Below are 25373 nucleotides of genomic sequence, written 5' to 3' on the forward strand. Positions count from 1 at the left end.
ATACATCATATGTCATAAGTTTTACAAAATACCATAACAATGCTTACACACTGTCTGCCGTTTGTTGCAATAATATAGTCTAGCAAAGAATGAACGAGTGATTGGTGACAAAAAATGTGCACAAGTCAAATGTAGTGATCGGTCCACAACAGTATATGAACTTCCCGTGAAGATCCGGGGTAGATTTGGCCTTCAGCAACCTATGAAGGATTGTCTGGTCCATACTCGATTATTTACAGAACGCCGTCATAAAGCTGGAATATTGCTGAGTGCGGCGTTAAACAACATGAAACAAAACAAACTCAAAGCGGTGTTAAACGCAACTCACTCACTCACTCACTCTAGGACAGTGTAAATTATATAAGAAAATTCGGTGGTAACTTTAAAATTGCATTTGATAAATGAAGGCTGACACGAGAATCTTCAGGTGCAGTTTTATCACATAACACATATAACAGCCTAAACGTAATATCAGCTACCAGGACTTGTAAGTAAGACCAATTAGAACATAACATACTAATTCTAATAATAATAACAAACTAATTCTAATAATCATAACATACTAATACTAATACCAATAATGGATTGTCTGGAGTGGACTCGAATAATAATAACATACTAATACTAATAATGGATTGTCTGAAATAGACTCGATTGTTTACAGACCGCCTCTTATAGCTGGAATATTGCATAAGAGGCGGTCTGTAAACAATCGAGTCTATCTCTCTTACAGCTGGTATATTGCTGACCCGTGGAGATTCCGGGTTAGAATAGGTCTTCAGCAACCCATGCATGCCGTATAGGGCGACTAACGGGATCTTCACGGGTCGCTCACTGACTTGGTTGATGCATGTCATAGTATTCCAATTGCCTGGTCAAGACTCGATTATTTATAGACCGCCGTCATATAGCTGGAATATTGCTGAATGCGGCGTTAAACAAGCAAGCAAACAAACACAAGAAAAACCTTTCTTTTGTTCAAATCGGATATGAAAGAAATGTAGCACAAACGCAACCTCACCACAAAAGCATGATCTGATGGCAAAAATTGTCATGCAGCAATCAGGCAATTGATGATGTAAACCAAGAAAAATGCACGCGTGTTGTAGGGATTCGGTATGCATTGTTTCCTCTTGTCTTGATAACTGCAACATGGGGAAACATTAAACTTCAATCATTATTTGAAGTAAGGAAATACTGATTGAAATTTAATGTTTTCCTATGTTGCAGTTATCAAGACAAATTTCAATCATTCTTTGAAGTTTGGAGACCCGTGAAGATTCCGGGGTAGAAGAGGTCTTCAGCAACCTATGCTTGTCGTAAAAGGCGACTAACGGGATCGGGTGGTCAGGCTCGCTGACTTGCTTGATGCATGTCATCGATCCCATTTGCGTGTATCGATTCTCATGATGTCAATCACTGGATTTTCTGGTCCAGACTCGATTATTTTACATACCGACGTCATATAGCTGGAATATTGCTGAGTGCGGCGTTAAACAACAAACAAACAATATTTTAAGTTTGGAGATGACACGCCTATCTGGAAAATACAGCTTAAGAGCCATTGGTATGTGCCAGTCAGCAGCGTCTCAGCGTGAAGTTCCTTCGCGATTGGACGTGCACAGATACACCATTTGGACGTTCTGGTAGCTGTGGCAGAGATTGACCAAGGAGCGGCAAGGCCCCCGTTTTGAGCGTCCGTCAAGATCGTTGGATTCGAACCACCCATCTGCGAAATCGGTCCCAGCCTGCAACAATCACTACGAGAACCATCCCTGGCCTTTATCGAATATCGGCACAGACTGACGTTGCCGTCTTAGACGTTACGGGATTGTTGCGAAGAGACCAGCCGGACGCCCAATTCTGACCAACAATCACCGCCGATTGCGTCTGTAGTGGTGTAGACAGCGAGTGTGTTGAACGGCAGTTCAGTGGAGACAGGTTCTGTTCACCGACGAGTCTCGTTTTCACCTCTCCCACGGCGATTGCCGAATACGAATAAACTCGGAAGAGGCATAGTAATTGAGCGGGGAGGAGTGAGTGAGTGAGTTTGGTTTTACGCCGCTTTTAGCAATATTCCAGCAATATCACGGCGGGGGACACCAGAAATGGGCTTTACACATTGTACCCATGTCGGGATTGGATCCCCGGGTCTTCGGCGTGACGAGCGAACGCTTTAACCACTAGGCTACCCGACCGCCCCTATGAGTGGGGAGGAATCACCGAGAGACAGAGATCTCGTTTGGAAGTGATCAATGGCAATTTGAACCGTGACGAGGTCATCCAACCTATCGTTGTGCCGTTTTTGAATCAACATGGACCTGGCGTGGCTTTTCAGCATGACAACGCCCGACCCTATGTAGCCCGGATCGTTCAAGAAGCACTTGGACAGAACAACGTGAATGTGATTCCGGGGCCTGCTGGCTCTCCAGATCTTTCTCCAACTGAACACATATAGGATGAAATGGAGAGACAGGCTGGTGGAGATATGGATGCCATCCCACAATACAGTGAGTGAGTGAGTGAGTTTGATTTTACGCCGCTTTTAGCATTATTCCAGCAATATCAAGGCGGGGGACACCAGAAATGGGCTTCACACATTGTACCCATGTCGGGAATCGAACCCGGGTCTTCGGCGTGACGAGCGAACGCTTTAACCACTAGGCTACCCGACCGCCCCTCCACAATACAGTGTTAGACGTTTGCTCTGCCAATGCGAAGAAGAAGCATTGCATGCATCCACGCATGTGACACACGCTACTGACGTGTGAATTGATAATTCTGTCCTTGCATATTTCTATTGCCACGACGTCATTACTGTGCCAGACATGTGTCATTAAATGTGTCAACTTGTTTTACTGGTCCATTGTCTGAATTCTTCCAGATGTGTGCGTCTACTTTGATCAGGTTCTTGTTTTATGTCGTGTCACAGGAACATTTGTTGCTGAGTTTATGTAATTTCACATAAGCAGATTTCATGACATTTTGTACAAAAATGACCGAACAATGACCATGGTTTGTTGGTTTGTTGTTTTGCGCCGCACTCGGCAGTTGGTTTGTTGTTTTGCGCCGCACTCGGCAATATTACAGCTATATGACGGCGGTCTGTAAATAATCGAATCTGGACCAGACAATCCAGTGAATAATATCATGACCATTGATCCACACAATTGTGATCGATGACATGCATCAACCAAGTCGGCGAGCCTGACCACCCGATCCCGTTAGTCCCTCTTACGACAAGCATAGTCGCCTTTTACGCCAAGCAGGGGTTGTTGAAGACCGGATCTTCACAGGGCGAAAAGTATATGCAGTTTCATTCGCACACATTGAAGCATGGATGGTATAGGTAACTGTCCCATGTGGGATTGGACTGTAGAGAGTCAATAGTCGCCCCTTGCAGCAGTTCACACGTGGCGTCCGGCAGGTGTCTGATGTTGAACCCCGTGCAGGTCTCCCAGCGCTCGCACTCTGAAGCACACGATGCGGGACTGTCTACGGTGATGGTCTTGGTTGGTGTTGTGTTGAATTGTTTTCGTTTGTACTGAACAAGGGATGCGCCTGGAGAAGAAAGACATTGTTTATCATCGACATCCTAATCAGATGAATCAAAATAGTCGCTATTTTTAACCAACGAATCAAGCCACGGCTTGATTCCAGCAAGTGAGAAACTAGCGAGTGCTCAAAGAAATGTGCGCTCAGATCAGCGGTCGGGCCCCGTGAAGATCCGGGGTAGAATAGGTCTTCACCGCTGCCATGTAGCTGGAATATTACTGAGTGAGGCGTTTGACAACAAACAAACAAACATCGGCGATGATCATCTTACTCTACACTTTACGGATCCGGGGTAGAGTAGGTCTTCAGCAACCTATAGGTCTTCAGCAACCGATGCTTGCCGTAAAAGGTGACTTTGCTTGTCGTAAAAGGCGACTAACGGGATCGGGAGGTCAGGCTCGCTGACTCGGTTGATGCATGTATCCCAATTGCGTGGATCGATGCTCATGATATTAATCACTGGATTGTCTTGTACAGACCGCCGCCATATAGCTGGAATTTTGGGTAAGCATGGGTTGCTGAAGACCTATTCTACCCCGGATGTTCACGGGTCTTTTTCAAAGTTTGATACTATCAGTTACTTACACGAATTGAAATGTGTATTCATTCTCACTCCAAACACTTGTATGTCGCACATTGTCAGCATATCATCATAATTTAACTTGTTTCTCCCACTGATCCTCACAAACCGACCGGTGACGGGTCTTGAGCAGGCAACGGTGGCAGTTGCCCCGGGAGTGGTCACGCTCCCGGAGTAAAAGTAGCACAATTTGGAGGCAGAGAGTGGGTACAACGAAGGGTCTTCATCGTACAGGTCAATTGAAAAATCATGAAGTCTCTCAGCTGCAATTGAAATAGTGACATTGTAGGTTTGAGATTACTCAAAGTCATTATCCTGTACAAAAAGATTCAGTTGAAATGAAAATGTGTCCCTGGCGACTAAATCGGATCGGTTGTCGGTCTCGATGAAATGGTTGATAGCATGTGTTCGTACCGCCACATAAGGTTTGTGTGTCTCTTGTTTAACGCCGCACTCAGCAATAATCGAGTCTGAACCAGACAATCCAGTGATTGATTTTGTGAACAACGATTCAAGCTGTCAGGGTAGGGTACCACACCATCAACCAATTCATCGAGACTTACCAAACAATCCATTTGCTCTATTTTCGAGTCATTGAAATATTCAAATTATTTTTAATCAATATTCCAGAAATAGGACGGCGGGGGTCCCTAGAAATGGGCTTCACATATTGTACCCATGTGGGGAATCGAACCTGGGTCTTCTGTGTGACGAGCGAACGCTGTAACAACTAGGCTATCCCACCGCCTAGCTCAAACTTCAACAGGAATCAGTCCCTTCAAGTTTCAACTTTCAATATTTGATGATATTGGAGTGTGTAAATATATTTTGAACAAAAGTCTAGTTCTGTACTCACAGACCCGTGAAGACGCCGGGGTAGAATAGGTCTTCAGCAACCTATGCTTGCCGTAAAAGGCGACTATGCTTGTCGTAAAAGGCGACTAACCGGATCGGTCGGTCAGGCTCGCTGACTTGGTTGATACATGTCAACGATCCAAATTGCGTGGATCGATGCTCATGATATTAATCACTGGATTGTCTGGTCCAGACTCGATTATTTACAGACCGCCGTCATATAGCTGGAATAATGCTGAGTGCGGCGTGAAACAACAAAACAACCAACCAATCCATAATCACAACACTTTTAACAAACTGTGTTATAGGATTGTCGCACAATGACCAATTATTACGTCGTTGTTTGTTTATTTAGTTGTTGTTTAAAACCGCACTGTTCCAGTTATATGACGGCGGTCTGTAAGTAATGAAGTCTGGACCAGACAAATTAAGTTATTGACATCACGTGCATCGATCTACGCAATTGCGATACGAGTCAGCGAGCCTGACAACCCGATCCCTTTAGTCTCCAAGTCGCTGAAGAGCTAATCTAACCCGGATCTTCACGGGGTCACTTATTACGTTGGTCGATACTGTGAAGACACTGGGTAGAATAGGTCTTCAGCAACCCAAGCTTGCCGTATATAATCGAAGGTCTGATTCCCATAGCATGCTTAGTTTTTGGGTGCCATTGTACCCATCTTACAAACTAAGTTCACCATGTTGTTTAGCTTGCTTAAACCATTACCTAACATTATTTCTTGGTGTGCTCGTAAAAATTTACTGCGGTCACCCCGAAATCCAAAATGGCGTCCAAGATGGCCGCCAAAGTGGGAAAATTTCTCAATGCACTCATTACTCTGTCAAAACAATAACAAGTCAGCTTTTTCAAAATCGGAAATGCATTTATAGGTGCACATATACATTTTTAATGCAAAATAATTCAGAATTCTGCAAAAATAGTACTTTTATAAAGTTAAATAATGAATTTTGTAGAAAAAAATGCAACATATTTACATATCTGAGATTAGACTCAAACTCAAAGGAAAATTGTTTTTAAATCAAAGTCCATTTTCATGATGTCAAAATGTTTCACACTCACTAGTACTGTATTTGATTCAGTAAATGATGTTTGAAGAGCTTTGATGCATTCAGATGCATCATTTCATTGGACAAAGTTGATTCAGATATCACTGTCTGTGTCTGAAGATGAGTTTGACTCCATGTCTGAATCATGGATATCGCCATCAGGTATTTCAACTGAAGAATCTTCTGAAGGAAGTATGTCCACTTCAGCACCAGTGTTTCTTGACTTGTTCTGGCATCCTGAGACACAAGAACACAGTCCTGTAAATTTCAGACTGTTCTTTACACATCCACACCTCTTTGTTTGGCAATCAGTTTTGCAGCTGCAGCAGGTCATTGCTAGGACTGATGACAGTGCTGGTTGTACATCCATCCATTTAATTTCAAACTTTTTATCTGCCACAAACCATCCATGTCCATTTGGAGAAGGTGGTTGCTGGTCCTGTTTCAGACAATTTCTGGAGAGGAATGCTTGGTAATTAGCACGCTGTACTTTCTTTCTCAGAACATTCTGGCATGGAGGTAGTTTCTCTGGATCTGATGTTCCTGATCCAAACATGATTGTCCGCAGTGTATTTACACTGTATGTTAAAACCGGATTCAGATGTTTGGTTCTGGAATTGAAGCTGTAGAAGATGCAAGTTGCTGCTTCACACGATTTCAATAGATCGTCAGTTACTTCTGAGCTTTTTCCAAGTGAAGCCAATGCATTGCAGAAGATTGCATCATTTTCAAGAAGCCAGAGTATGCCCATTTTTCCTCGTCCCTTGAAGGCACTAGTACTGTCGCAACCAGTGAAAGGATGAGCTCCTATAAGACCTTCACATTCATCTACTCCAAGACAAAGTGGTCCTTCACCTTCAAATGGATTGTTCCATTTTGTTATTGTGTTCATGATGTGCTGCACTTTCTCTTCATCTTCTCTGACCCGTATCTTGCCCAGTCAGAGAAGTGCACCGTCTCATAAACTCAGCTCTCTGAGTTGACAGGATTTCCCATTTCCGTGTTGCTGCTGGTTTCATGCTGATATCTGCTACACCTCCTGGAGCCTTAGAATCTCTGTAAACACCCATTTCAGTTTCTTGGTCAGCAGGAACTCTGCCAAATGGGTTATTTTTACTCTTCTGGATGGTGAAGAGGGATCCATTAAGAAGCTGCTCTTGGCAATCTGGGTGTGTGTTTTCAAGGTTCAGCATCATTAGCAAGTAGAGAGGTTTGTATCGTCCATATACATTTCTTCCACAGGCAAAAAACCAGGGGAGCATTTCAATTTCAGAGTGTAGACTTAGTTTCCAGTCACCTGTTCAAGCAGCTCGCACATGCCGCAAGAGTATCCCAACCATTTCGAGATACATTGACCAGAACTTTCCATTTGGTCCAAGAGATTAGATGTATGAGTTGTAGAGTGACAACACAAATCTGAAGGTGTCTGAGGTTGTTAGAGTGGCAAGTCTCTAAGGTGACATATCATGACGAATACCATCAATTTCAGACTTCAAGATTTCAAGACATCTTCCATGATCAAGGTGTTTGACAAACGCTGCAAAACGAAGTCTCTCACAAGCTTCAGCAACAAGCGTGTGGGCATAGAACCCACGCTCCCAGTGCTCTCCTTGAAGGACCTTGTCAACTGATCCTTCTGCCAAAATTCCTGCCTCAATGAAGATGTCACGCAGTCCAGCATTACCAAAGAGGAAACCAGCACATGCCATGAACCGCATACTTGTATGAAATGGCCCCTGATGCAACACAATTCGGTTCATTTTAGGATCAGAATCCTGTTTGCTGTGGATAACTTCTATGGCTTTGGTCCATATTCCCATATCAACTACCACTTGGACAGAACAAGAACCTCTGCCATGATCATCATCCATTGTTTTGTCAGTCATCTCAATGATCTGGTCAGAAACGTATAGATCACACTATGATCAGGGGGTTTGTGGATGGTTTGGCAGTATCCAATTATGTGAGGCTCCATTGGTGTAGAGGGCTGGGTAGCGCTGTTAAATCCCTTCCATCCTGGGACAGCTTGCTCTGATGGTTCCACGTTTTTGCCTAAGTTGAAATCCATTCGGGACAGTTGCCATACCAAATCGACCTGCTTAGCCTTTTTTGCACTTTTTGAATCCAGTGTAGTCAGCAGTTGAGCAGCATTATTATATCGAGGAGGTTCTGGTCTCGAGGAGACAGAGACAGATATGGATTTGCGTCCAGTTCGGGGGTGATTCTCTGATTGACCTGTAGGAGGTTCTCGATTAGCATCATGTCCAGGTAATCTTGCTTGAGCCATGTATCCAGTTGATCATGGCCCTGTAGTGATCCTGAGAAATGACCTCTGTTTTTGTAGTCATTGTTGTCCCAACCAAACAAAGAAGGTACATTGGAGCCACTCCCTGCGGCATATGGTAGCCAAGATCGTTCTGAGATGTCAGAATCTCTGCATTTGCAGTATCCATCTCTTGAAGAAGTGATTTATTTATGCAGTGCTGATGTTTGTTCAACAGAGATACGAAGACTCTTGTCTGTATTTTTGAATGCACAAATCTGTTGTGAACAATAACAAAGCAATGTACTTACCGACACTAAGATAATTTTGCAAAATTTTGTCCTCCAGTGGAGTCTGTTTATCCTTGACAACATTCTTTGAGACAGCACTTCCTGTACTACTTGCAAGACAACTGTTTATAGTAGTGATTATAAGCATAACCACTTTAAATGTTTTTGTTTTTTTATTTGTTTTTTTAACTGTTCAATGATGTTATTCATTGAATATACTGAATGCATGTATTCGTTTACAGTGCAGAAGATAGTTTTATGCTGCTATGCTTTTTAATTTCTCACCCTTATTGACAGATGAATTCCATATTTTTGGTCATTATTTGTAGTTTGATGAAACCTAATATACCTTTAATGAATATTTACTGAACCGAAAGTGGTTAATTTGTATTATCCTATTCCAAATTGCAGTTCTGATTGGTATATCCATACAAAAAATACCCTGTTTTCTATTAAAGAATATAATTAATTTGAACTTGGCATCCATTTTGAACTAGTAATTCCGTTCTAAAATGTTATATTTGGTGCCCAAACAAAATATATATATATATTACACATCAGCTGTTCATGGTCAGAAGTGATTTATGATTAATATTTGATAAACAAATGGGATATATAGTGAAGTTAATAGGTTAGGTAGAAAAGTGGCGGCCATCTTGGCGGCCATCTTGGATTTCAGGGTGACCGCAGTGAAAAAAATTGAGCACACCAAAATATTATTCTTTCCCATCACATAATCTATCAATCTAAATAGGTGAACTTAGTTTGTAAAGCGGGTACAATGGGAGTGTCAGATATGAGAAACAGACCTTCGCTTAATAAGGCGACTATGCTTCTGGTAAGGGGCGACTAACGGGATTAAGGTGGTCAGGCTCGCTGTCTTGGTTGATGCATGTCATCGTATCGTATGTGTGTGGGTGTGTGTGTGTGTGTGTGGGGGGGGGGGGGACGTCATACATTCGCTGTGCTGTATTGCGTCCCTTGGGCATGCCAGAGACCTATGATTGTGGGTCAGCACCATACCCGACCCAACTCACTCACTCACCAGGGGTAGAATAGGTCTTCAGCAACCCATACTTGCCGTAAAGGCGACTATGCTTGTCGTAAAAGGCGACTAACGGGATCGGGTGGTCAGGCTCGCTGACTTGGATGATGAATGTCATCGATCCCAATTGCGTGGATTGATGCTCATGATATCAATCACTTGAATGTCTGGTCCAGACTCGATTATTTACAGACCGCCGTCATATAGCTGGAAATATTGCTAAGTGCGGCGTTAAACAACAAACAAACAAACAATTATTACATTGATAGACATTGATAGATTGTGATTTTAACATCATTCTTCCAATCATAACAAGACACCGCATTCATGTCCCCCTCTATCCTTGTATGCTTACATTTGTAAGAAGTAATTTATGCAAAGCTCGAGGTAAGTGAGTGAATATGGTTTTAGGCCGTTTTTAGCAATATCACGGCGGGTACGTGAGAATGTGAGAATAAGAATGTGAGATTCGAACCTGGGTCTTACGTGTGACGAGCGAACGCTTTAACCACTAGACAACCCAACCACCCCGTCTCTGATAAATGAGTGAAAGAGTGAATATGGTTTTACGCCGCTTTTAGCAATATTCCAGCAATATCACGGCGGGGGACACCAGAAATGGGCTTCACACATTGTACCAATGTCGGGAATCGAACCCTGGTCTTCGGCGTGACGAGCGTACGCTTTAACCACTAGACAACCCAACCACCCCGTTTTCTGATAAAAGTGTCATGGAGTAATATTGAACGGTTTATCAGTTTCGCAGAGAAAACAAACCTGCCCTCGTTAAACATGCCCATGAACGATAAAAATAAAAAGAGCAAACAACGCCTGTTCAGGAACTGCCTCATGTGTAAACAAAGCTTTACAAAGACCTACTGAAAATGTAAAACAGTAGTTCAGTTTTTATAACGGCTAAGTAGGAAATCCGGAAGTGAACGATTTATGTTCTGTTATTGTAACCTCATGATTGGCTGGTTTGTTGTTTAACGCCGCACTCAGCAATATTACAGCTATATGACGGCGGTCTGTAAATAATCGAGTCTGGACTAGACAATCCAGTGATTAATATCATGAGCATCGATCCACGCAATTGGGATCAATGACATGCATCAACCAAGTCAGCGAGCCTGACCACCCGATCCCGTTAGTCGCCTTTTACGACAAGCATAGTCACCTTTTACGACAAGTATGGGTTGCTGAAGACCCGGAATCTTTACAGGTCGAAACCTCATGAAACGTAACCTCATGAAACGTAACCTCATGAAACGTGACGGGAGAAGCTCTTTGCTTTGTCCAGATGAATACATTTTTTTCTTTGCGTAGAATAAAAGTAGGGTTATTATCTATTTTTGTTTTGGACAAGACAATCCACCTGACCACCCTATCCTCTTACGATAAACATCGGTTGCTGAAGACCAACTCTTATCCGAATCTTCAAGGATGGTTATTTTTTAATCAAAGACTCTATAAGTGGGTAAACAAATATTGCGCATAGCTTTACCAGTCGTAAGTTTTACAACAGGAAAGACATTTGAACCATACGCACGGCAGCAGTCACTTCTAGTTGTGGCCTTGACCTTGGTTACTTTGACCGTGACCTGTAGATCCACTTGCCACCAGGGGTCGTTGTCTCCTCGGGCGACTGAAAAGCAGCTTCCACTGGACCATGTTGTTGCAGTATCACCATCATTTACCACACGTGGACCATAATTGTTGATCGAACTTGCAGTGGCCGGCTTGTTCAATGCCAGGTCAGTCTCTGCAACATCAAAAACAAGTAACATGAAAATGTGTGAAGGAGCTGATGGAAACTAGATTTCAATAATATTTGTGTTTTTAACAAAAGCAGACAGGCAGCAACAAACAAACAAACCAACCACGGCGGGGGAAACCAGAAATCGCACATTGTACCAATGTCGGTAATCGAACCCGGGTCTTCGGCGTGGTGAGCGAACGCTTTAACCCCTAGGCTACCCGACCGCCCCTATCCTTTCAGTGGCTTCTTATATATAAAAGACCCGTGAAGATTCCGGGGTAGATAAAGTCTTCAGCAACCCATGCTTGCCGTAAAAGGCGACTAACGGGATCGGGTGGTCAGGCTCGCTGACTTGGTTGATACATGTCATCGATCCCAATTGCGTAGATCGATGCTCATGTCAATCACTGGATTGTCTGGTCCAGACTTAATTATTTTACAGACCGCCGTCATATAGCTGGAATATTGCTGAGTGCGGCGTTAAACAATCAAACAAACAAACAGAACATTAAACATTTTCCCAAGACAACCCTTGATTACAAGTAAATACAATTTGCCTATCCCTAAATCGAAGGCTTTTTAAAATCAACGCAAGCACAGTACAAATGGCCCTTCGATTTACATGCACAATGGCTGTAAAATGTACTTATACTGAACCAAATTAAAAACTTCACAATCCTAAAATTTTAGCATTTTGACCAGTTATCATTGTGGGCCCTTATTGTGTATTTAAACAGTGATGGCCACGTATTGTCTTCAGATAAAACCCGTTTTTGTGCAGGTGAATCGATCAAAATCATGTGCACAGCACTAAAGTGGCAAAAGTGGTTTTTCACGTGCAACTGGTCACGTGGCCATAATACCGCACGTGTTTTCAGTCATACTTGTTAGCAGTCATTAACAAAAAAAGAAAAACACAAGAAAACAAAAGTCTTTACGGCCATTTGTCATGCCACGCCTTTCAAATGTGCAACGTGAACGTGCCATCGGCATGTTGCAGACGGGAACGTCCGTAGCTGAAGTCGCAAGGACGATGGGTTGTAGTCGACGGACTGTTTATGATTTACAGACGCGTCTACAGCAAACGGGTACCACCGCTGATCGCCCTCGGCCAGGTCGACCACGTGTGACGTGACATGCAGAAGATCGTCAGATTGTCTTACGTCACCTCCGTAACCGATTTTTGACGGCTACATCAACCAGAAATGAACTGTTAAGTGGTAGACTGCGGCGCAAACTGTTCGAAACCGTCTGAGAACTGCTCGACTTCAAGCACGACGGCCATACTGCGGGCCGATTCTGACTCAATTACACAGACGTCAACGTCAATTGTGGGCACAGCGACACTTACGATGGACTCAGAGGAATTGGAATCAAGTCGTCCTCAGTGATGAATCCCGATTTAATCTTCGATTTGCTGATGGTTGGGCGAGGGTGTGGAGGCGCCGTCATGAACGTTACGCCCAGTGTTGTGTACAGGAAGTTGACAGATTTCGAGGCGGAAGTGTCATGGTGTGGGGTGCTTTCTGTGGCAATGCACGTTCCAGTCTTCTTGTCATCCGTGGCAACCTCAACGCTGCTGCTTACCGCGACCAGGTACTGGCACCAGAACTTCTGCCTTTTATGGCAGCACATGGACCCGGTTTGATCTTCAAACACGACAATGCCAGACCCCACACAGCAGTTTTGACAAGGAATTTCCTTCAGAATGCGGCAGTCAACGTCATGGACTGGCGTCAAGGTCTCTCGACCTCAATCCCATCGAACACGTCTGGGATGCTCTTGGCAGAAGTCTGCGCACTCTCCAGAGTGAGTGAGTGAGTATGGTTTTACGCCGCTTTTAGCAATATTCCAGCAATGCTGGTGCTGACAAACCTAGAAACATAATCGGGGCGAACCGGGATTTGAAGCCACAATCATAGGTTTCTGGCATGCCCAAGTGACGCAACTCTACGCAGCGAATCGCGGCGCCTTATACGACATGGGCCACCCGTGCCCCCTTGTCATCTGAAGTTTACTGAGAAAATAATATGTGAAACGTTGGACTTCTTCATTGATAACATCTGTGTAAAATTTGGGGTAAGACATTCAGGCAAGTAGTAGGCATCCCCATGGGCACCAGTTGTGCTCCCCTTCTTGCTGATCTGATCCGTGAAGATCCGGGGTAGAATGGGTCTTCAGCAACCCATGCTTGTCGTAAGAGGCGACTAACGGGATCGAGTGGTCAGGCTCGCTGACTTGGTTGATACATGTCATCGATCCCAATTGTGTGGATCGATGCCCATGATGTCAACTCCAGCGAAAACTGGTTTTGAATGATTTTAGACCATTTTAATGGCCTTAGAAAGCATGTATTCTGAAAAATATATTTGTCAAAAATTAAAAGAAAAGATAAAACACATACCTTGAGAAACTGTATTCAATTCAAAGTAATTCATGTCCATCATATATAACAAAACATTGAACAAGATTTGTTGCCAAATAGTCACTTCCAAAAAGACTCAACAATAAATTATTCACAGTTTTGATTCACATAACCATGATAACTCTTTCACTCTATTTAAAGCACATTTATCAAGACATTGCAATCGCGATAAATCGAAAGAGAAAAAAGCGTTTCAAAATATTTTTTATCTACATTTTATATGAATGCGTGAGAATTTCCCAACCTTGCGTGTGAGCGTGACATAGGTGATAAATGCTAAATGCGTGAGAGTTGACAGGTATGTGTCAATCACTGGATTGTCTGGTCCAGATTCGATTATTTACAGACCGCCGTCATATAGCTGGGATATTGCTGAGTGCGGCGTTAAACAACCAACTTGATACTCTCTATATCTCACATACCATATCTATGGTATTAATCAGAGAACTTACCTGTTTTAGTATCACCCACAAGCCACAAAATAAAATATGAGATGGATAGCAGCATGTCCGACTCTGAAATACCAACCGTTTTCCGAGCAGACGTCGACACTGTGTGACCGCCAAACGACTGGCAAGCCACTCTTTTGATATCGATTTCCACCTACATCAGAGATTTTAATACACAATAAATAGTTGAGGTATTTTCTATAGCTTTAAACAATACCAGTACACGTTAGTTCAAGATGGTAAGCACACATGGTATCATGGCTCTATTGTCTGTTTTCGCTGTTCAAAACAGGTTTTGTGTACGCCGGTTTGGCATTTTAACGTGACTATGATCGATGATTTGTCAACTCCGTCTTCGTTGAAACATTTCAAAGAGTGTTTTAGAGTTTCTCAAAGAATACCTTGGGGTGTGAATTTGACCTTTTTTTTCTCCTGGTTTTTAGTTTGTGATTATATTGCAAAGCCTAAAATACTTACATGTACTTTATTGTTCTTATGTAAGTGTACATATATATTTCATGGAAAACTGCAAACTACTGTTTTGTTTAATACAATATTAATCCTGTTAATCTAGACGAGTCCGATCGCCAATATGGCAACTCACATGATATTGTAAGTTCACTTTTTGATGTTTGGTTAAGGTTTACTTTTGAATTTAAATGTTGATTTGAAATAAATGGTAACATTATTACGATGATATATTTTCTTAAGTAATTCAATCATTCCTTACCCATGTGTAAAGCAAATAGATTATTTATTTGGTAATGACAAATACAGTTCATGTGTTGTATTAGTGTTTTCATCTGGCAATTGTAGTCCCTAGCTGTGTAGACTGTAGCATATTATATATTTTTGGCATATTATACATTGCATGCCTTTTTGCCTATTGGTTTCGCATGTCTAGGGTCTGTAATTTTATCCTATAGGTGGAGTTGTATCCCATTTTGTCGACAAAACATGCTCTGTGTGTCCACATATCTAACTCATCCACGGAGACATATGGCATAGTGAAAGTAAACTTTCAAGGTGGACACACTTTAGCATGTTCTGTTGTGTGTCCATATATCTAACTCATCCACAGAGTCATATGGCATAGTGAAAGTAAACTTTCAAGGTGGACACACTTTAGCATGTTCTGTTGTGTGTCCATATATCTAACTCATCCACGGAGTCATATGGCATAGTGAAAGTAAACTTTCAAGGTGGACACATTTTAGCATGTTCTGTTGTGTGTCACATATCTAACTCATCCACGGAGTCATATGGCATAGTGAAAGTAAACTTTCAAGGTGGACACCCTTTAGCATGTTCTGTCTGCAAAAAGGCTCCTTGCAAACACACAGACGCCATCAAATTTACTGGACACTCATCAGCTGAGGTGTTGAAAGACCTTTTGGCAGCAAAACCATCTTTCAGGGCACGATATGTCCCTCACCCAATACTTAAGAACCGATAAGACTTCAGCATGTCTAGTTTTGAAGCAAGGTCTAACGCCATCAAATGTACTGGGCACTCATCAGCTGAGGTGTTGAAAGACCTCTTGGCAGCTGAACCATCTTTCAGGGCACGTTATGTCCCTCACCCAATACTTAAGAACCGATAAGACTTCAGCATGTCTTGTTTTGAAGCAAGGTCTAAAAACAGTTTTATCCCAGACACCTCAGGCTTCTGTGTTTTTGGATGTCCTTGGGGTGAGCTCACAGATGGCCAGGAATCCATGCTGTTTACAACAACCACTTCATCAAGAGTTAGAGGTATGCAACTGTTTCAGTTTATATACCAGTTTTTAAAAAAAATCAATATATACAAATGGAAAAAATAAATGTGCCTTATATAAAGAAAATAAGAACATAATACTTGGTCATTTGTCTGATCAATGTTTTTTTCATGCGAACAAATTCATGAAGAAAACTTGTATAGATGTATATTCTCTGCAATCAAATGTATTGCATAAGCTTTATTCAGGTTAAACAAAAGTGTTTTTATGTGCACCTGATAGCTCCACTATCATTGTATGCTGTTCACCTTAAACAATAAATGAGTATCATGGACCCGTGAAGATTCCGGGGTAGAATAGGTCTTCAGCAACCCATGCTTGCCGTAAAAGGTGACTATGCTTGTCGTAAAAGGCGACTAACGGGATCGGGTGGTCAGGCTCGCTGACTTGGTTGATGCTTGTCATCGATTCCAATTGCTTGGATCGATGCTCATGATATTAATCACTGGATTGTCTGGTCCAGACTCGATTATTTACAGACCGCCGTCATATAGCTGTAATATTGCTGAGTGCGGCATTAAACAACAAACAAATCAATCAATCAAACACAATGAACACACACATACATCCAAAGTGTGCGCTGTGCACGTTCAAATTGTGTATCACAACCTTTTTGTCAAGGAAATTTCTTCATAAATGTGCATAGAAATATGCATTATATGATTTTAGAATAAATGTATTTTTATTGACCTTTATATGAAACATAGCTACTTTTTTCCGTTTGTATATTTTAACTTTGACTTGCTATGTATCCAAATTTGGTTAATTCATGTAGTTAAATAAATAAAACAAGAGGGGTTTTATCTACTGCTTACGTATCTACCTCCTTAAAAGGCTCTGAGTGAGCTACTGTCATGGTGTGATGATTTGCTCTGTCTGTTGTCTTTCCCTGTTCAGACCGTCCTATCAAGCAAGGCTACAGTTATCCCATTTCACATTCAGGTTACTCTAAATGTATCTGGTGAGCAAAGGGGTTGGTTGGTTGTTTAACGCCGCACTCAGCAATATTCCAGCTATATGACGGCGGTCTGTAAATAATCGAGTCTTGACCAGACAATCCAGTGATTGGCATCATAAGCATCGATCCACGCAATTGGGATCGATGACATGCATCAACCAAGCCAGCACGCCTGACCACCCGATCCCGTAAGACGCCTTTTACGACAAGCATAGTCACCTTCTACGGCAAGCATGGGTTGCTGAAGACCTATTCTACCCCGCAATCTTCACGGTTCGGTGAGCAAAAGGGCATTGCTGCTATTGTGTTAATGTTCATCTCTATGCATCTGTTGTAATTGTTGTACTGTTGATGTCCAGTCGTAATTGACAGTCATTTTCTTTTGGTTTTATGTCTATATTTAATAACAGGCTGAACAAGTGCATGTTATATATTGTAAAGTCGAGCCATTTACCTTAACTATAATGTTTACCATGTGATGTTTTATTTGTATAATAAGGAGATATTTATTTCTTTTCCAATTTGTTCAGTTTTTGATAGACAGTGCAGCAATTGTGAAAGGACAAAAGAATTTGATGGTGGGGAGGAACACCTTCTCAAAATTGGAACCTATATGGTTTCCCACCAAGTCTTCCGACAGTATTCAAAACAGTTCCTCACAGACGGGTAATATACGTTTATGTGAATTTTATATTTCATAGGGCATAAACACTATTAATAAGGTTTGAAACTTCCTGAATATCTTCTTGTTTTTTAGAATAAAATTGTCTCTACTATTACAGAAAATAGCAAATAGATACAAGTAAGTGTGTATCATTTGCGAACATTATCAATGAATCCATTTATCGATGAATTGTCATATCCCTTACTTGATTGAAGTTTTCCACCCAAGTAGAAATTCTACTTAAGTCATTATTTAGGTAGTTTGAAGCAATGGCCCGATCTTCCACTATTATTTAATGACGTGTCATCTGCAGTATGTCTGATATATACTGTTAGTACCTTCTAAAAGTATCATTTATATAACTAAGGAATACTGAAGGTCTCGGTATTAATACTTGTGGTACTTCAGCCATCACTGTACTTAGATTACAACAAGTAACCAGGAGCTACCTTTGTAACATTTTAAAACCCCATTTTCATAAGTTCCAATTATTGCCATAAAAGTTAAGTTTGTGTGTCATCCCCTTGTGGCAAACTTTATCCAAAGCTTAACTGATATCACACACAAAAACAAGCCTTAAAGCCTTGTCGTTATCTACAGTATGTGTTATGAAAATAACCTCTAATTATACTGCTCTTGTTATGTAGGATATAAACACTCATCTAAAACCCTCTATTTTACAGAACAACGCTGTCATCATTTTACAAGACATTGGTGTGGCAGCACGCCGAGAAGGGACACTGGGAATTCAGTAACCAACTGTCATACTACAGGTTGATGTTTCAACAACTATTTTTTACTCTACTGTTTGTAGACTAGTAGAGCTTGTACAAAGGTCACTGGCATGCTCATGATAGTATTAAGTACTGGAACTTATTCTTCTAGACAGTTGCAGAATCTGTTCTTACACAGTCCCCTCTAACTTCATGCAACATTCAATATTTTAGTGGTTACACAATATGTTGATGATTTCCCTCATTATTCTTACATGTAATGTTGGTTGGTTGGTTGGTTTGTTGTTTAACGCCGCACTCAGCAATATTACAGCTATATGACGGCGGTCTGTAAATAATCGAGTCTGGACCAGACAATCCAGTTATTGATATCATGAGTGTGAGTGAGTGAGTTAAAATTTAACGTCGCATCGGCATTATTTCAGCCATATAGCGACGAGACCAAGCTAATATATACACAATTTAGTTATTTATACAATGTCATATTTAAAAACAATTGATGACAATTAATGGACAGAGCCTTTAATAATGTCAGTTGCTAATAGCATTACACCAAATTTAAAAACAAGCATTTAATTATTCACATACATATTTAAAATTTATTATACAGACCAATTTCTTTCAAGTAATTTATGATGAGATGCCCGTTGACACGGGAAAAGAGATCTTTTAGATTTACACTTTGATAATGTGAATCCCTTGCGATTGCAAAGTCCACACAGTCAAGCAATATATGCTTGACGGTGAACCTTTCATCGCAAGGGATACACTTAGGAGGTTCGTCCTCATCTGTCTTCAGCAGATATTCGTGTGTAAACCGACTGTGGCCAATACGACACCGTCGTAAAACGATCTCGTCATGTCTTGACTGACAACCCAAGTAGTTATGACCGATTGTTGGTTTCAATTCGTGTAGTTTATTGCTTCCTACTTGGGTGTCCCACCTCTTTTGCATGAGATCCCGAGTATAAGATTTGATGGTTGGTTTGAAATCACTGTACGGGATAAAGAGTGGAGACAACGGTTTTTCAAGAGCTGCTTTAGCTGCATTATCGGCTTTGATATCATGAGCATCGACCCACACAATTGGGATCGATGACATGTATCAACCAAGTCAGCGAGTCTGACCACTTGATCCCGTTAGTCACCTTTTACGGCTCTGGTGAGTCCCCAGAATGGTGTCACCCTGGTTATAAAAAAGACCCACATGAATTGGAAGATGCCACAAGAAGAAACTCAGAATCTTGATGGAAGATACGTTGCTTAACAGCTATACATTGATTATAAGTCTTGACTAGGAAATTGTGACGCCCAGTTGCACAGTAGCTGTAAAATTTATTGATTCATCCAGCTATCAGAAATATTCCAGCCTTATGGGTAACTAGTCATGGACTGGGTAGTCGTGTGTTGGGTCGGGAGCGGTATAAAGTTCCCCTTCTTCGAGTGATGGTACCATGTAGATGTTATTTATGTGCCATAAAAACTTATCCAGTGGTTGGGTCAAAGTTGTGTCCATTTACATACATAATTGGTTATTATTCGTAATTACTGTAAATCATATGATGTGAGCATGAAATTAATGCAAATATGTGAATGTCCTTGTTTGCTTTAATATAGTAAACCCGTGAAGATCCGGGGTAGAATAGGTCTTCAGCAACCCATGCTTGCCGTAAAAGGTGACTATGCTTGTGGTAAAAAGCGACTAACGGGATCGGGTGGTCAGGCTCGGTGACTTGGTTGATGCATGACATCGATCCCATTTGCGTGGATCGATGCTCATATCAATCACTGGATTGTCTGGTCCAGATTCGATTATTTACAGACCGCCGTCATATTTACATTTAATACTAGCGACTAAATGTTTTTATTGCAGGTATATCATCTTATGTTTACAATTTTACTTTCTTCCTGTTGCTCATTGCACGCGCGTGCCCTCGGAAGTTACGTAACCAACTCGTGGTGACGTCATCACTGTTTTTTCAATTACGTAACTGTCTCTACTCATCACTTTCGCACAGCCGTTCATCCCGTTGTACATCGCATTGTCGCTCTCCGATTTCTTTCCGCTTTTACGCTTTTCTCTCGTCCTTCAATCCTACATTCGCTGACGTTTAGTCATACTCTTCGCACAACCGTTGATAGATCTATCCATAGCTCTGCCCGCGAAAAGAAGAGCTGCCATAAACCATCGTTTGGTCAGAGGGGCCAAACAGGCACCAGTTGTCACCCCACCCCCAAGAGAGGTTAACGGGATCCCCATCATGCCAAGTGCTACAGCGGACGATGAGTAACAATATTCCATAAAAAATAATTGTGTGTCAATACCATCTGGCATTTTGGCTTCCACCGCGCCCGTGCCCAAACAAACTGATCAAGTTTTGCATAATCATCAAAACGCATCAGTAGCGCAGCAGCTGCAACAAATTTGGGCGCTCTTGGGGCAATCGGGGGTTTTGCATAATCATCAAAACGCATCAGTAGCGCAGCAGCTGCAACAAATTTGGGCGCTCTTGGGGCAATCGGGGGCCAATAACTTGGGCCAACAACGTAGCATCGACAGTGCTGATATTCCCGCGCATGCTCTCAATGCTTGTGGGCCTGGTGGGTTAACCCGCCTTTTCATAACGAGGCTCTCGTTGACGTGTCAATACTGAACATGTCAACCAATGAAAATCGTCCGTCGGGGGAATCCCTCGTCTTCAACTCCGAGGTTATCGATGCACATGTCAAACAACAAACCAGGGAAAAAGTATGGCGAGATGAGTATGTGGACATCGGGACACTTCTACCAAACGACGCTGGCACCGAGGAGTGCGAAGCTCTTACTATGGTCACCGATACTGCAGGTAAGGTGCTATTTAAACCTGTCAAAGCGCCAACGAGAAAAATAACACTGGGAAGCTGGACATCCGCTTTCCATATTTACATGAACATATATACCTTGTCAAACATTTCAGTCTACTGATAGTGCAAAGCCTATTATCGTACATGGAGACAATCCGTTCAGCGGCACTTAGATCTGGACCGGATACCTGGTGTCTATACGACCAGCAATTCCGACATAGGATGGCTAGAGACCCTCTACGACAATGGGACAAAATTGACGGTGAGCTATGGCTAAAATACCTGATCCCGCAGTCGGGGCGTCAACAGGTAGGTGGTTCATTCGGTCAGCTGACTGATTCAAGTGTTTCAGACCCTGCACTTAACCTATGCTACGCATTCAACAAACCTCATGGGGGTAAAAAGTACAGCTGCGCGTACTCCCACATATGCAGCAAGTGCGGCGAAACATCTCACGGGGCGTCGACCTGCCCCCCCCCCCCCCCCCCCCCCCCCATCAAACAATAGCTCAAGCTCACGCTTTAATGGCCCAAGGCAGTCACCCAGAGGAACTGGTTTTTGGCTCCTATTCCCGTCAAACTAGATAAGTTAACCCCATGGTTGTGTCGTTATTCTCAGTTAAACGCAGAGAATGCGCAATATTTGCTCGATGGTTTTACATTTGGTTTCCAACTCGAGTTTCAAGGTACACGCCATAGTCGGCTAGCAGGCAATTTACAGTCCGCAACCCATAAAGATAGGAGGGACATCGTTAGACAAAAGCTTAAAACAGAACTGGATCTTAACAGAATGGCAGGACCGTTTATCACTATGCCCTTTGTTAACTTGCAAGTATCCCCTGTAGGTCTAATCCCAAAGAAACAGGCAGAATCACAACAATGCCAAGGTGAGAAAGTCGATGATTTCCTGCGACATAATTATTCATGTTAGTTAACAAGAACTAAAAAATAACTACGTGGATCGATGCTGTTGATTTCAATCACTGGATTGTCTGGTCCAGACTCGATTATTTACATACCGCCGTCATATAGCTGGAATATTGCTGAGTGCGGCGTTAAACAACTAAACAACCAACAAACCACAATGTGGCTCTCGAGTCTTAGTGAAAAACCAGATGTGCAGGAAGCTCCTTAGGCAGTTTTCAATCCGCAGCCTCACCCAACAGGAAATGGCAGAGCTCCAGAAACTGCTGACAACATATGCGCCCTTTTTGGAGCCTTTGTTTTCTGAAATTGATTCAAATCTTCATTATGGAAAGTGCCCCCAAATCTTCAGTTCTCTCATTCATACCATTAGCTCGGATTATCCTTTGTTGGCTTTAATTCACATTCAAGAAGAAAATGTTTTAAATATCCTCATGGATGAGTCTAAAGGGGCAAATTTTAGACATAACATCTCTCACATGGCCATTGTGGAAGATAAAGTCTCAACACTCTTTTTCCTTTTAACTAACTTTTCAGAAACTCCTGCTTATGTTCGACCCCTGTTGCTTGCTTTTGTAGAAAATGTAGGTCAGTTTTTGAAGGTTGATGCACATGATTTGGAGGCATGTAGACAAATTTCAGTCTTCATCTTTAATTGTTCAACGGTTGTTGTTGATAGCTGTTATTTTATGGACTATGATAAAGTAGTTTGAGCCTTGAACACATCCCTTTTCCATATTCATGGTATGAGATTTTCACAGTGATGAATGATTAACTACTAAACTATTAATGTGTGTAGCCCACAAATGACATATACTTTTCATTATATTTTCTCCTGGAGTTTTAAGTTAATGTATTCTCTCACTTTATATAGTTATTCATTTTTTCTTAGACATTCTCTAGCAGAGGCACAGGCGGACCTAATGACCCAGTACTTCCCGTCACTAGACATTTGCAACAGAAGAGGATCATATGTTCTTGGATGACAGGACCGCAAGGGGAACCTGCAGGAAAAGTCCTGGGAGTCACACTTCACTGACCCCAGGATTGTTCACATTATCCTGTGAACATGGTGAATGTTTTTTGGCCTTATGTCTCATCAACTGGTTATAATAGATTGTATTGTTGTTTAACGCCGCACTCAGCAATATTGCAGCTATATGACGGCGGTCTGTAAATAATCGAGTCTGGACCAGACAATCCAGTGATTAATATCATGAGAATCGATACACGCAATTGGGATCGATGACATGCATCAACCAAGTCAGCGAGCCTGACCACCCGATCCCGTTAGTCGCCTTTTACGACAAGCATAGTCACCTTTCACGGCAAGCATGGGTTGCTGAAGACCTATTCTACCCCGGAATCTTCACGGGTCGGTTATAATAGAACTCAATATGGAACTTGTGATACTAAGTAGGGTGATTTCATTCAAAACAATGATGTTCGTCATGTCAAGGTCACCAGAGGTAATCATAATGACATACCTTCAATTGTTTTTTCCAGTCCATAACTAATAAAACAATAACTCAAATTATGCAATTGACATGTAGAGGGATAAGTTGGGTTGATTGTATAATTTCAGTTCACAAATACCTGTAATATTTCTTTTGTAGGTGTGTGCTATGGATTTAGCATGACGGAAGATTCTGAGTCACCAAATGTACCTTTCAGCCTTCTGCGTACGCGTTTCAAGAAAGGTGGGTCGATATCCTTCCTTTAGTTTCTAGAGTGCTCATGTCGTTGTATACACGTATTGCACATGTACCGATAATGCTGCTCTTACCAGCCTGAGGTAAATACAGTTCAGTCAGTCATTATTTCAGTATATATTTATTTTTTCTGCCCTGGTATGGCCTTTGTATTTCAGATCTTGACATTCTCTGTTTTCTAGACTGAAACTAACCAACCAAACCAATCATGCAGAAATATTGTGTTTATAATCAAAGAATGCCCTTTTTGAAAGTTGCTCTCAGAATTCTTATCTAAATTGAATCATGGCTTTGCTGTTAAATATGACAAGGAATATTATGGATGACAACTTCGTTATTATACATACACTCTCTTTGCCCATATTTTCTTTGCAATCAAAACAGAGAGAAGTAGCCCTGAAACATGTATTTACAAGAAATAACTTCATATCCAAAATATTCCGTGCAGTTGCATATGCAACCTCTCGATTGCTATTGAGCAAAATATTTTATCAGCACATCTATATCCCCAGCTCCCAAGATGGTCATCTACGATAACCCAATGTCATTTTCATGCATATTGCATGAACCGAGATCCAGGCTTTTTCAAAAAGACATGGTTTGTTGTTGACAGATTCTACTGGCCGAATCACAAAGGTAAAAGTTTTCTTATGAAAACAGTCTCAATTATGATTTAGTGTAAGTCATGAAAATAATGCATCATAAAATGACAATCTCATTAAAATCAGATCTTAGTTCTCGCTACCGCTAAACAAGGATCTGAGGACATCCCGTTCGGGGTCATGTCAGAACGACCTTTCATCCGACCAATCAGAGCATTGCTTACCAGATCATGAAAGTGACAGTCGGAATGTGATTTCTAATCATGCAATCTCGAAAACTTTAAAACGGGGTATTCCGAACGAACGATAGTTACGGGCTTAACGACTGAATCTATACAATCAAGAATGTTCTTTTGTTCAGGTTTCAAATTTGAAATTAGTGCCGTAAAGCACGAGAAAGCTGCCTTCTGACTGGCTAATGTCAAGTTCTTGTCAGTAATTCCATTGGTCGGTCAGAGTTTGCGAAAGGTCGGTCTGACGTGACCCGTAACGGGATGTCTTCTGATCTTTGTTTAGCGGCAGCGAGAACTAAGATCTGATTTTAATGAGATTGCATAAAATGAATACCAATATACAAAAACTTGGAATCATATGGCAAAGTTGTTGTTACAACAACCAATATCCAATATCCTGAAGCAACCAATATCCAGGTGAAATCTTTATTACTTGACTACTGCAACCAGATTGAAATCATTTGGTCGTAAAAGGCGACTATGCTTGTCGTAAAAGGCGACTAACGGGATCGGGTGGTCAGGCTCGCTGACTTGGTTGATACATGTCATCGATCCCAATTGCGTAGATCGATGCTCATTATGTCAATCACTGGATTGTCTGGTCCAGACTCGATTATTTTAGAGACCGCCGTCATAA

General features: G+C 41.8%; 1 protein-coding gene and 1 long non-coding RNA gene across 2 annotated transcripts; one reads left to right on the top strand and one right to left on the bottom strand.

Annotated features, from left to right (window-relative positions):
- Positions 1 to 3205: 3205 nt before the first annotated feature.
- LOC124145753 lies at positions 3206 to 15136 on the bottom strand. The gene is made up of 3 exons (XM_046515649.2): positions 14293 to 15136; positions 4141 to 4398; positions 3206 to 3561 (listed from the first exon to the last, which is right to left on the bottom strand). Exons 1-3 carry the CDS (start codon positions 14345 to 14347, stop codon positions 3317 to 3319), a joined length of 558 nt encoding a protein of 185 aa, XP_046371605.1. The 5' UTR covers positions 14348 to 15136; the 3' UTR covers positions 3206 to 3316.
- A 755-nt stretch (positions 15137 to 15891) lies between these two features.
- LOC125382923 lies at positions 15892 to 18757 on the top strand. The gene is made up of 3 exons (XR_007222605.1): positions 15892 to 16043; positions 17555 to 17690; positions 18372 to 18757. It is a non-coding gene; the product is annotated as an uncharacterized LOC125382923 (long non-coding RNA).
- The last annotated feature ends 6616 nt before the right edge of the window (positions 18758 to 25373 follow it).

The sequence above is a fragment of the Haliotis rufescens genome, unplaced genomic scaffold, assembly GCF_023055435.1.
Source record: "Haliotis rufescens isolate VD_foot unplaced genomic scaffold, xgHalRufe1.0.p SCAF_21, whole genome shotgun sequence".
In the NCBI taxonomy this organism is placed as follows: Eukaryota; Metazoa; Mollusca; class Gastropoda; order Lepetellida; family Haliotidae; genus Haliotis; species Haliotis rufescens.